Below are 12,464 nucleotides of genomic sequence, written 5' to 3' on the forward strand. Positions count from 1 at the left end.
TTCCAACATGCCCTTTCTTGCAGAACTACTGGAAGAGGCTCTTTACAGAGCTGCTCCAGTTTGGCCCAGCTTCTCCCATGGCTCAGTACTGTTGTTGATACAGCATCCAAGCACAGAAGGAAGGCTGAGTCTCTAAATACATATTCCGGAAATGTCTGTGTCAGTTTCATTTCCACAACCGTAAAACTGGGCATACCTGCTATCTGAATTCTAGAAAGGACTGTGAGAAGGTGTTTTAGCGCTGGAAGTAGTTATGCTGACACAGAAAACCTGTTACTAAAAATGTTCTTCTTCAGAAAATTATGTTTGCTTATTTACACAAAACTGCTGATGTTTTTCTGCATCAAAATAGTATTTTCTTACATGCCTTTAGGAGAACTTTCTGACTCCTGCTTAATGTTTAAGATGCAAACACAGCACTGCTCCAGGACTTCATTCCTTGTACTTCCAACACTCACGACACTTAGGACATGAAAATAAAAAATTCAAAACTGTCCAGCAGCTGGAACATAATTTTAAATGCAAGACATTTTTTTCACCATAGATAATTACATCATAATTATGGTGTAATTATCTCAACATTTCACACAATGATGACATAGAGGAGGTTTCATTCCATGCCAACTTTAAGACCAGGTAACTGCTTTAAAATCTGAAGTGTCTGCAGATACAGGGATGTTTATCCTTTGCATCTTTCTATTTGAATGTTAAATTTTTCTGCCACTTTCCCAAACCTGGTAAACACTTTCATACAGATAAGTAAATGCTGCACCTTCATGCAGTGTAAAGAGGACCAAGAGTGAGGCACATGCCTTGCATGTGCTTTCTTGCTTTCTCAAACCAAGGTTTTGCACAATTATTTAATAGATGCTAGAGAGGCTTACTGAAAATCAGTGGAAGGAGTTAGACTATTCTGGGTAGTGTGCCAAACCTAAAAAGCCTTATTAAAAAAACAAACAAACCAACCCCCCCCCCCCCCCCCCCCAAAACCCCCAACCAAAACAAACAAACAAAAAGCATGCAGCTGTCCTACAGGAATTAATGGGAACAAAGTATTTGAGTTTTGGAGATTAAATATCTTGTTGTGTCCCACTCTCACTTCCCCACTTCTCAACTTGTCTTCCAAAACTATGCTTTTCCACGTACATGCACAAGATTTGACAACCTTCTCATATGTATTTTCCTCCCACTCCTTTTGTAGAAAAAAGGAGAAGGAAGTATTTTGCAGTACTAAGTATGAAAACCCCCCTTCCACCTAGAAATTACTGCCTAAAACCTAAACCTTGTTGACCTAAGGAAGTCCTCTAAAACCATCCTTTTGCTGTTTGTCACTGGTTTATCAACTTATCCCCTTTTTTCCCAGTTTCTGCTGAAATGGCAGCAGCTGTGCTTAGCTGGAAGCAAAACATGTTACTTGGAAACACTTCAGACTGCAAGGAGATTGACTTGATGGTATTTTGACACTCAGAAAACATCAGCCCATTACTATATGGCAAGACATGGTAACATGCCATGATGGTCCTGTACAAGTGCTAGAAGCTTCCAGAGATCTTCACTTCATTGAAAGAAAGAAAGCGTAGCTAGTTCATTTCTTATCCCTTTTACTGTAACTGGTCTAAGCAGGCAGTTAACTTACCAGAACAAAATTAGTTTGTGGTCTCATCAAATGCCACGACAACACATGAACTGTCAAAGCCTCTATAATACTGACGGTGCAGCTAAAGTGCAGGTAACAGACTGAATGTGTGTGTAGTAAGACCACTGCAGATTTGTGCCTGGGAATTAACAGCCATTTTTGCTAATGATGCACACTTTGGATGTTTTGAAAATGTGGCTAAATCCTCAGTTTTTTATTTTGACCTGCAGCTCTTCTAAGCACACTGTCACCTTCCTGCAAAATTTCTGGCTTCACGTAAGTCTTCACAGTGGTCTTAAAAATATAGTCGCAGGTTTGCTGCAAGAGTTTAGGTGAAATTTTACAGTCTACATTATATAACAAATTAAATTAGATGATCCTAATGTTCCTTTCTGGATCTCAAATCCATCAATACATATTTTTAAAAAGAAAGGAAGACTCTGAGCATGATTACCACTTCAAACATATAAAAGAAATAAATGAAGTATGATTTGCTTTTTTAAAAAAGCACTAGAGTTGTTTTCAGCAAGTAGCAATCACTAACCCTGCAGAACCATGTCACTTGGGCTTCATAACAAAGAAGTCAGGACAGAAAGCTCAGCCTAATGATCAACAGAGAAATACTTAAGAATGTATCTTTTGTGGGAGACAGCAACTGCAACAAGTGCAGGTCAATACTTTGGGGAAATGACCCATCCTCTGTAATACACACAATCCACCCAACACTCATACAGGTGACAATAAAGAGGCAACAAACCTCTAACCCTCTCAGGTCTGTGAAAAGCACCAGAAGAAAAATGTCATGGAAGAGTAAATAATATATTTCCTAAGGATATTCTTTTGTCTGTAGACAGAAGAAGTAAAAACATCTCCTCCAAGAACATGCCTAAGAAAAAAGAAGATGCTTCTAAGAAGCCTGTTGGCTATGATCCTGCTCATGGGTTCAAATTTCTTCCAAAAACATTGGTGCCTCTTTCACCCACTAGCTCTCTGCTATGGAAAAACACTTCTTCAGAGTCTGGAAAATGCTGTTTGATCTCAGTAAATTACATCTCACTGCTTGTCGGTTTCTGATTGATGGTGTAACTTAGGGAACAATATCTGTGTGTGGAATAGTGTCTGGAGAAGCAGTCAGGGATTATTGAAAATACAGTATTTATGCAGTTTAAAAATCAGTGGAACATTACGTATAATTTTTTTCTAGAGTGATGAAAAATTACTGAAGTGCATTTGGGAACAAAGGGTATAAGGTCTTTTGTCTATTTTTAAAAACACTTGGCTGGTAAGACCTCTTAGTGAGTTAGTAGTGATGGATGCAAGAAAAAGTGTCAACCGCAGTTGAGCATAAAACCAACTGCTTCTCCAACCAATGGGCAGAAAGGAAGACGTCACTGTTCACTGGTGGTTAGAAAAGAGGGAATAAAATAAAATTGAAGAAAAGAGAAGGAAAATGAACCAAGGATCACTGATTTCTCTAAGCCATTTAAAACTACTGGAGAAGGAAGAAAAGTCTAAGGTTTCATCACACCATATGTTGTTTCTTCATCTATCTAACATGCCACAGTTAGTTGGAAGACTTTGAGAAACAGCCACTATGAAAGAACAGCCGCCTCCTCAACAGAAATTATTCTGGAGTTAGTGAATACAAGGGTTCAGTGCTGATTTACACAAGCCACAAGTATGACTTTATGCACACTTCACCTTCCAAAACATCACTTGGATCCCTATAAGGTCCTGTCATGACACAGCCACATGACACAACTGAAAGGACTTCAGCCACAGAAAGACCATGACTGAGTACAATTATGGAACCTACACAACATACATCCTTCCAACACACAGAAAGAGAAGACTAATTTCAATGTAGAAGGAAAGAGAAGGAAATGAGGATGGATGCTGTTATCAGTGCTGTAACTCAGTGAAATAAAAAAACTGAACAAAAAAAAAACTTGGCAGGTGTAAAGTGAATGAAAAAAACTACTTCCCACAGAGCATATAAAATGAAACTGCCAAGTTCACTGATTGGTACAGAGAAACAAAATGTGTGAAAAGCTTATTGTCCTGGCTCAGGACACCTTTGAATGCTGGAGAGTGTCAAGATTTTGTTCTCTGTTTCTCTTATTTCTCCAGCATCAGTTACTGACCTGATTCAGTGATGGAGAGGCAGCTCAGTGGAGTTGGATTACTCCAGCAGAGCCATGTTAACACCTGTGTTAGCACTGTCTGCTGTGGGAGTAAGGGAACAAGGAAGTGCAAGAAACACTGTCAAAACCACAGGGTAAATTCACCAGCGCTGGAAATTACTGCGGATTACAGTAATCCTTAGGAGAGCCTGAAACACAATATGGAAAGAAAGATTTATCTGCAGTAGTTTTAAATTAAGTAACATGGTATGATGAGTTTGAAAAAAAAACAGAAGCAAGTCTACAAGGGGCTTCATTATATGGTTGGGATACAGTAGTTCCCACATGTGGTTCAGAAAGGATGGCAAAGGCTCAATGGGAGGCCAGTGAAAAAAATGACAGCATTTCTGAGAAGAAAAGGAATTCTGAGGTTGGAGCACAAATTGTTATTTACTTCTGTAAGGGAGCCAGGTAGTAAGCACCAAAGACAGCACCTCAAGTACTGTACAATTTTAAGAGACATACCTAAATGCAGAAGGTACAACTGATTTGAATCCTGAATCATGAGGCTTCTAAAGTGCAAGACTACATGACTGTACACCATCACTACAAGCCTTCCAGAAACCAGCCACTATCTTTAAAACAGCTGCTTGATGATGCTTAGCTTCCTTGCCAGCAGCAACCCATGCCTCCTGGTGTAGGTCCAAGGCAAGGTGGTGACATGTGCCCAGTGGGTGCACTTACCTCTGGCTTTTGACTCTGAGGAGGAGGGGATGTCCTCAGAGGTCAGGATTTGGGGGAGGCACATGGGAGCGCCAACCCCCTGTCCCAGGTAGGAAGCAGGTGGGTAGTAGGAACACATGCGGTACTGGGAGCTGACGGCGTGGTGTCTCTCCATGCCCTTCACCTGTCAGGAGAGAAAAATGCAACAGCAGCCTGTGAAAGCAAAGCCCCAGTGCCATGGGGGCACCCTGCTATCCCTCGCCCCCACCCCTCCATGGCTTTGAAGGAGGTCACAGTGGGTGCATGGGAAGTAACATTCTGACATGCTAGCCTTGGGTTCTTGATTTGGTGGCTTCACAGTCTGCCCACACTGACCAGTTACAGGAGGTGTGGTGTGAGATATGACCCAGCAGCAGCAGCAGCAGCAGCACATCTATGGCTGTTTTACCTCACTGCAGATGGAGATGCATCTGGCACACAATCAAGTACCCTTCACTGCAAGCAACTTCCTGCCAGGTCCCCAGATTATGGCACATTCAAGTGTATACACCTGGCCAGTTTCAGAGGTGAAGTGTCCCTCCAGCTTCTACATGTCCCCAAAGACTAACCCATCTCAGACTGCTGGTAACTGCTCTTCCAGGGACCTACTGGGTGGCTAAGGAGGACAGTCCTATGGACCAACTCTCACAGGATCTGCTCCATGGCGTTGAGCAGTGACACACCCAAACACAAGTACACCGTTTTTCTTAGAATACCATAAGATGGGAAAAATATTTTCTTGAAAAAAAGCAAGTTGTGTTTAGACTAGACAAGAAGCTGGTTGTGAAGCCACAACTGGACACCAGCCAGCAGGTCTGCCATGTCAGCTCAGCATCCATCAGATATCCCTTTACCCTTCCACAGATTGCAGCAAAGTGGCAACACTCAGAAATCAAAGTTTTTTCTACTCCAGTGCCCTGATACCATCCAAACTGATCTCCTCAGAGGAGTGGAAATGCTTTCTTAAATTTGTGTTTTATGAAAGAACTAACAACTTCCTATTATTTGTTACAAAGCCCTACAATGCAACATGGCCTCCATTCTCCAAAAATGCAGCCAAAACAAGATTAACATTCTCAACAGGAAAGATAAGACTAGCTGGTTTCTCTAAGTATGCTGGGAAGTGAATGACTGAAAGACGGAAAGCTTCTAGGCAGAGACAAACCGTCAGAGTTTTGTACCGGTTATGATAGTAGCAGTGCCAACAATAATGCACATCCAGCTATGCTATTACACAGTGTCTGCAAGCAGACATGCCAGGCAGCCTTTTCAGCTAGGTCCCACCTCAGGTCTGCTGGGTCCACTGTGGTCCCTGGAGCCCTGCCCCTCAGCCTTTCCCAGGCTGCAAAGCTCAGAGCCAGGGAGCAGGGGAGGCTGGGCATGCACCTGCTGTCCCAGACGGCTGCCCCATGCCAGCATACCTACAGGGTCTGCTCCTGGCAGTAGGAGCCACACCACCTCTCAGAACCACTCCACAATGCAGTCACGCCTAGTTTTCCAAGGAGAATTCCCTGTAAGAATTCCATATTCATTTTCATATGCCTAGCTGCAAATAATGTGGCCCAAGCCACATAAAATCCTGTTGGTTCTCTCTGAGGAATGTTTTCAGTGAGATTAGGTGCACAGAGAGAGAATGGTGGCTGTTTACAGGAAGCAAGTGCACTTCTGTCTGATTTCTGACAGCAGCATCCTTGCATATACTTGCACATGTACTGAGGGACTTGCTTTTAGCCTGTGAAAAGTTAAGAGTTTTTCTCCTATAAATTAAAGCAATACTTTAAATTTTTGTTTTTCTACTTTCACATGCAGAAAAAGCTCAACACGCACTGAAGTTTCATCCAGAGTAAATAGTAAATTGCTCTTCAAAAACTTAATGAGTCATCCTGAGGAAGTCTGAACTCAACCACTGACATTGCTTCTCCTCTTCTGACGAAGGGCACTCTCCTTTTTGGAAACAAGAATCCCTCAACAAAACATTGCCCAAAAGCTCAGTCTAAAGGGCATTTTGAATCTTCTCATCTGCAAAGCTCAACAGCTCTGGAAGTACCAGGGGAAAAAAAAGTTAGCCAGTTGTTGCCTGTGTGTTGCGTGTAGTTTTCCTTCCCATGGTGGGGCAGGGCAGCATCCCCAGACCTCACATCTCCACTTCTCCCTTGTGTAAGGCCACGTGTGCACACAAACAACCAAGAAAAGGCTGCCTGCAGGAGATAGATTATTTCAGCTGTAGCAAAATGGAAGGATCACTCCCTGGCATGAACTCAATCATGCGCACATCTCCCCCCTCTAGAGTGGATGCAGTGATACACCTCCTTTCAACGCTTTTTTTAGGGGTTTTCTCCATTTCTAAAAAACCAACTCACCTAAAATCCCTAGATGCAATGAATTATTACTACTATTATTATCAGTGTGTGGTAGCTGGCTAGCAAGAGACATGTTTTATAATCTTATTACCCACACCAAGTCTACGAATCACAGTTCGACCGACACCCAGAGGCTTGGCTCTGCAAAGAATATGTTGTGTATTAACCACTGAAGAAAATCCAAAACCTTTTGGTTTTCTTTTATTAAACTATTTAGAATCTACACCACAGTAAATCTGAACCATAAGGTTTCCTTTTTATAGTGCTTAGCAATCCTATTTTACAGTAACAATAAAAAAACCAACCAGTTGTAAAAATTCTTGACCTTAGTGCTGCATTAAAAAAGCGGCTTGGGAGACCACTACCTCATGAGAAAGGACATTTGGTCTGTATTAACTCCTGCAGCTCTGTGGAATCCTTGCAGGTTTTTGGGTGCCAAAAAGGGAGATCAAGACAGCCTTGGGGAAGCTCGAATATTCAGATTATTTTCAGCCTGGGGCAGTTCAGCTTTCCAAATGCTACAGTAAGGTGTCAGGTTTGGGATCCTGTGCTAGGTCTGTCTAGGGGGAATGCTGGGGTCATGCACAGACCATAGGAGGAGAATGCCTGGCCTTCTGGTGTCTCCTGCCTCCCTTGCCCCTTCCACCCTTACAACAAAGCTGAGACAGGCATGAGCTGGGACAGTCCCACCAACCACTCTGGTTTGTATCACTGCAGGCTACATGCCAAAAGAACAAAGCATATTTTAGGTGAGCAAGAGCTGTGGAAAGGAAAGGCATGCATTAGTCTTTGCAGAGGGCATCCTGAATTCCTAAGTTGCTTCCCTTCCAGCCACACAGTGCTTGTGCCCTGCTCCAGCTGCAGGATTCACCAAGTACAGACTTTAGTGGGAGACACATATCATCAGAGCAGCAGCTGGCCTATGCAACATTTACAGGTTCGCCTAAATTGTACAACACAGCATACACTCAGTAATGTTTTAAAAGATGTACTGCAAGCAATGGTGAAATGCTTAAAATTCATGAACAAATAAATATGGCCTGATTGGAAGGCCACGAGTGCATAGGAAATTCTTTCCCTGTGCCTTGAAAAGCCACTGTGAGGAACTGAGAGGCAGCTGCAGTTTGCCCTTGCACAGGTAAGCTGGAAACAAGACTTGTTAATCACTGAGCAAAATGGTCAGTGCAGCCCTCCAGCTATGTCCAAGTGACAGCATACATAGCAAAATCCAGGGAAAACATGAGGAAAATGTTTTTGCATCAGACCATTCCTGTAAAAAGCCTTTCTCAACAGCTGGTGGAAGACCACATAAAGCCCAGCACCCCTTCCCAAGCTGGCAGCATAACTCTACATATCTTCTTCATGGAAAAAGAGGCAAGGAGAGAAAGTGGCCAAACCAGAAACAGGAAGGTGTCAAAGCAGGCACCAAGTGGTGATTCACCTCTCTAGCCTCAGAGATTAGAAAATGATCCTGTCCTTCCCAGATATTTGTTTAGCCAAAACATCACCTGTGTACTTCTTTTATTTGCAGAAGCTGCCAGGCACAATCTCTATGTGAGCCTGCCAGTGTTATCTTCACACTTTCCAGCTGATCCCAACTATATGGCTTGTTTCCAAGAAACACAAACAGGAGGAGGTCATGAATGCTATTCCTGGGTGACAAGGGCTGCAAAAATTTATAAACAACACAGGAGATCAAAGTGCAATCCTTCGGCTCTGCCACTGGTGTGCCATATGATCTTGGCAAAGTCACTTTACCCAGGATTTCCATCCTTTTATTTCACCCATGACTCAGCAACAAATATACCAAGCTCAGTAATTATGGAAACACCAGAGAAACTTGAAAGTTTAACATAGCCTCCTGCTTCTGTCTTGATTTTAAAGTCAATTTTAGTGGGCATAAAATTGCATTCGTGTCATTGCTTGCAAACAACAGAATTCACAGGTTGGTTTTTGGCATGGGCAAGAAGGCAGCCACTGGGCAATGAAATGGAAGTTCAGGCATCAGTAACCTCCCCTCTGTCATTTGTGAGCTGTGTGACTGTGACAAGTTATTTGACACTTCCCTGCCTCAGCTTCTGCAGTTATAAACCAGGTTTGCTGCTTCTCTCCCATCTTGCAATGTTACTGCTTTTGTGCTGACCACTCACAACTTCTCTTGCACTCATACTGCCCAAGGTGTTTCATTCCTAAAACCAGCTAAGCATGTTTTTCAGAAAAAAGAAAAAATGAGTCTATGATTCCCTGCCTTTACTTACTTTGATTCTAGCACAGAAAATACAAGACACATCTATATCTGTCCCTCCTTGATAGACAAACTTAATTAACCTTTGCTATTCTGTTCCAACCTATTCTTTTAGACAAAGGCAGTGACCCATAAACAATATGTTACCATCAGAATCTCAACTGCAGTGACACCTAGAGATATAGCCCTATCAGCAGTATTGGAAAATAAACCACTTAGATTAGCTCCTCCAAGAAATATGGATTGCATTCATGTCACACATGAGCTGTCAGAAACATTAGGATACTTTTAGCATAAATCTGTAGTGTGAAGGGTATGTTATGAATACAGTATATAATTCACTGCTTACACATAAAATTGGGACTGTCTTGGGTGACTTGCACAATGTGTATATATTTACACACACGTGCACACATTCTACACTGACTTTTGGAGAGTAAGACTGCAATTTCTATAAGAGAGACAGGCTTTTTGGAGGAAAAACTGCACCAGAAAGCAGAAGCAGGTGGAAGAAGTTGAAAAGAGACATCTTTTTTTATTAGCAAGTGGCTATTCTTCAACCTCCTAGCTGTCCTGTCACAGCCACATTCTTCTGGATTTAGTAAGATAATTTTTCCAAGTTTGGTACTTCTAAGAAATCTTTGGTACTTCTAAGAAATCCTTAAAAAGCAGTTTCCTACATCAGCAATACTAAATACTTTAGAGATGGTAAATGTAAATCCCACACTAGAAAGCCAGTCAAAATTTCTCACAAGTTATTTTTGCTCTAAACTGGGGTAAGGAAAGAACAAAAAAGATGAGGTTCTGAAAGTGAAAACACTGGTTTGCCAAGAATGGGAAGTTCCAGGAAAGGGAAGGGAAGAGGAAAAGGAAAGCTGAAGTTCTGAAATGTGTCTAAAACATCCACACCATCCTTAACCTTTCCCAGGAGCAGGATACCTGGAGTTACCAGAATACCAAAGAAAAAGCAGCCACTGGTCCCGAGGTGTGGGGGCACATTCTGCATTCTTGCCAATTTTTTAATTTTTAATGGTTTAGCTGCATGTACCAGAAGTTTTAACATTTCTGGGGCATGATGCTGACTCACAATGAGTCCAGATTAGACTTGTGCTGTGTAACACGTGCCAGCAGTTTGTCAGCTTTGAAAATCAAGTCTGATTAGATTCAGACGTGTCCAACAAGGCTTTACTTTTGCTGAGATAGAAAAGGCTTCAATCACCCCATATTCTCCCACTGCAGTGAGACCAGTTTCAGAAGCACCAACTTTCAAGTACACCAACTCACTCTGACATGTGGTACTTATGTTGGCAAACTGATTTTACTGTTAACTGGATGCAAGTGGATGGAATGCACACAAATTCCCATTGTAATGAGCAATTACAAGAGCTTCAAGGGAAACTCTAGATGCCCACACAGGACAGGGAAAGGAGAGGTACAGTAACCACCAAATCTGCTACATTTCCTACCAACCTAGGCTTGTCTCTTCCTCAGGTGCAACAACAGACATAGGTGATCATCTGCCTTAGAGCTGGAAGGAGCAGCAGAATATAAATGACCAAAGGAGCCTCAACCAAAACAATAATGTTCATTACACTTATCAAATCATGATAGATACAACTTCTGGTGTGACTGTATATAGACGAGGAAAACCTACAGAGAAATACATAAAATATTTGCACTTTTATGAATCCACTCGAGCATGCCAGCCCCTGCAAAGAACAAAGACTAATGAAATCTGACATTAATCTACATTAAAGATTCAGTGATTCAGTTTATTTGCCAATGCTCAATGATGCATTAATCCTCATCTCATCCCACACACTCTCACATGTTTCCTCCCTGGCTTTTCTCTCTTGCTCCCTAAATTCTGAAACAGCAGACAGCTGGGCTGCTCAAGGCCTTGTCTGCATCCAGAAGTTAAATATGCAATTCTCCCTGTGTGGTTCAAGTTAATCTAGGATCTGTGAGCCTTCACCAACTGAGTCTGAAAAATCCAGGTGGCTTGTCTACCCAGCTTAAACTGGAATATCTTCCAGTGAGCACAGTGGTGACTTCTACCATAAAAGAATACCTCCTGTGGGCTCACACCTTAGCAAGCTGCCCTAATTTGGTTACAGCAAGCACTGCCCAGCTATGACTCTGGCAAAGAAACAAAGATCAAAAACTTTGATAAAAAAGTTAACAGCGATACATGTTAGAAAAGAAAATACGCTTCTATTGGAGACTGGTTTAATAAAGCCTGTACATGTAAAAAATAAATTCAGTCAGTACAAGCTGCCCAGCAGAAGTCCCAGTATAGGTAACAGCTACGTGTTTCCTCTGAGGAGGATAAGCATGCACAGGTTTGCCAGCAAAACCTCCTGAGTGTAAGCAAGGTCTGATTCCTCTTTGAGGATCATGCTTTGAATTAAACTCTCCTTTAATTCCTTACTGTGCTTGACAGAAAGGCTCATTAGTTATTCATCCTCCATTTATTGCTGTTTCTGTGATCTTCCCTTGCTGGTAACCCGCATGTGCAGAATTGATGTAAAACCACGTGCAGCAACTGAGACTTTGTTCCCCTTACAATAAACCATCTTCAGTGCCACACAGGGTTTTACAACCTCAGCATCACTGTACCCACTGCCATCAAATGTCTTCTAGCCTCTCACTAAAATTTTTTATCATTACTTGTGCAATCTTACGCTGTTGTTAAGAGGATGCAAACCCTGTGACTCAGAACTCTTCGATCAAAAAGTATCCTACATGTACATCAGTCTGAGAAACAGTTTGTAAGTTCAAAACACTGACCCTGAACTACACCCTGCCCTGTGTCAGAGGAGAAGTTGATCCTGGTTTCATGACATTTAGAAGCTTCTGGGATTTAGAAGCTGCATCAATTCTGCAGGCCAAAAGCAGCACCTTTATTCTCTCTGCTTGGACATCCAAAACATCAGAACAGCACTGAGGAATCCCAAAAGGTCTGCTATGGAGAAATTAAAATCTCAGATGTGGTAGACAATTAAATTCACATAAAGGTGAATGGAATAATGTGGTATATCCCACAAGAGACATCCACAGCTTTGAGCCTGTTGGAGGAAAGAAAACTGTCCTTTTTGAGAACACTCATGTAGTTTTTTTCCTTACTTACCCCGTAAAGATCTCACTAATTTGAATGGCACTTAAGCAGAAGTTAGTTTCTGCAGGGCCTGAAGAGAAGAATTATGGAAATCACAGAGTTATTTTTATTTCTTTAAGGGGTGTCAAAGGTTCCACAGCAACTGGCAATCTCACAAGTGAGACACAGATTCTCTAAGCCAAGCCTTTCTATATACATTACAGTACATGACAACAGAACT

At 42.0% G+C, this 12,464-nt stretch overlaps 1 protein-coding gene across 1 annotated transcript in view; it reads right to left on the reverse strand.

Moving 5' to 3' along the window:
* The window catches only part of DMRT1 (doublesex and mab-3 related transcription factor 1), a 58,349-nt gene that overhangs the window by 20,528 nt on the left and 25,357 nt on the right, over positions 1-12,464 (reverse strand). The window contains exon 4 of the mRNA XM_071425952.1: positions 4,504-4,666. Within this exon, the coding sequence (XP_071282053.1) occupies positions 4,504-4,666 (163 nt within the window). The remainder of the gene's footprint in view (positions 1-4,503; positions 4,667-12,464) is intronic.

Source organism: Agelaius tricolor, unplaced genomic scaffold (assembly GCF_023055355.1).
Source record: "Agelaius tricolor isolate 1412-34295 unplaced genomic scaffold, bAgeTri1.0.p SCAF_4, whole genome shotgun sequence".
Classification (NCBI taxonomy): Eukaryota; Metazoa; Chordata; class Aves; order Passeriformes; family Icteridae; genus Agelaius; species Agelaius tricolor.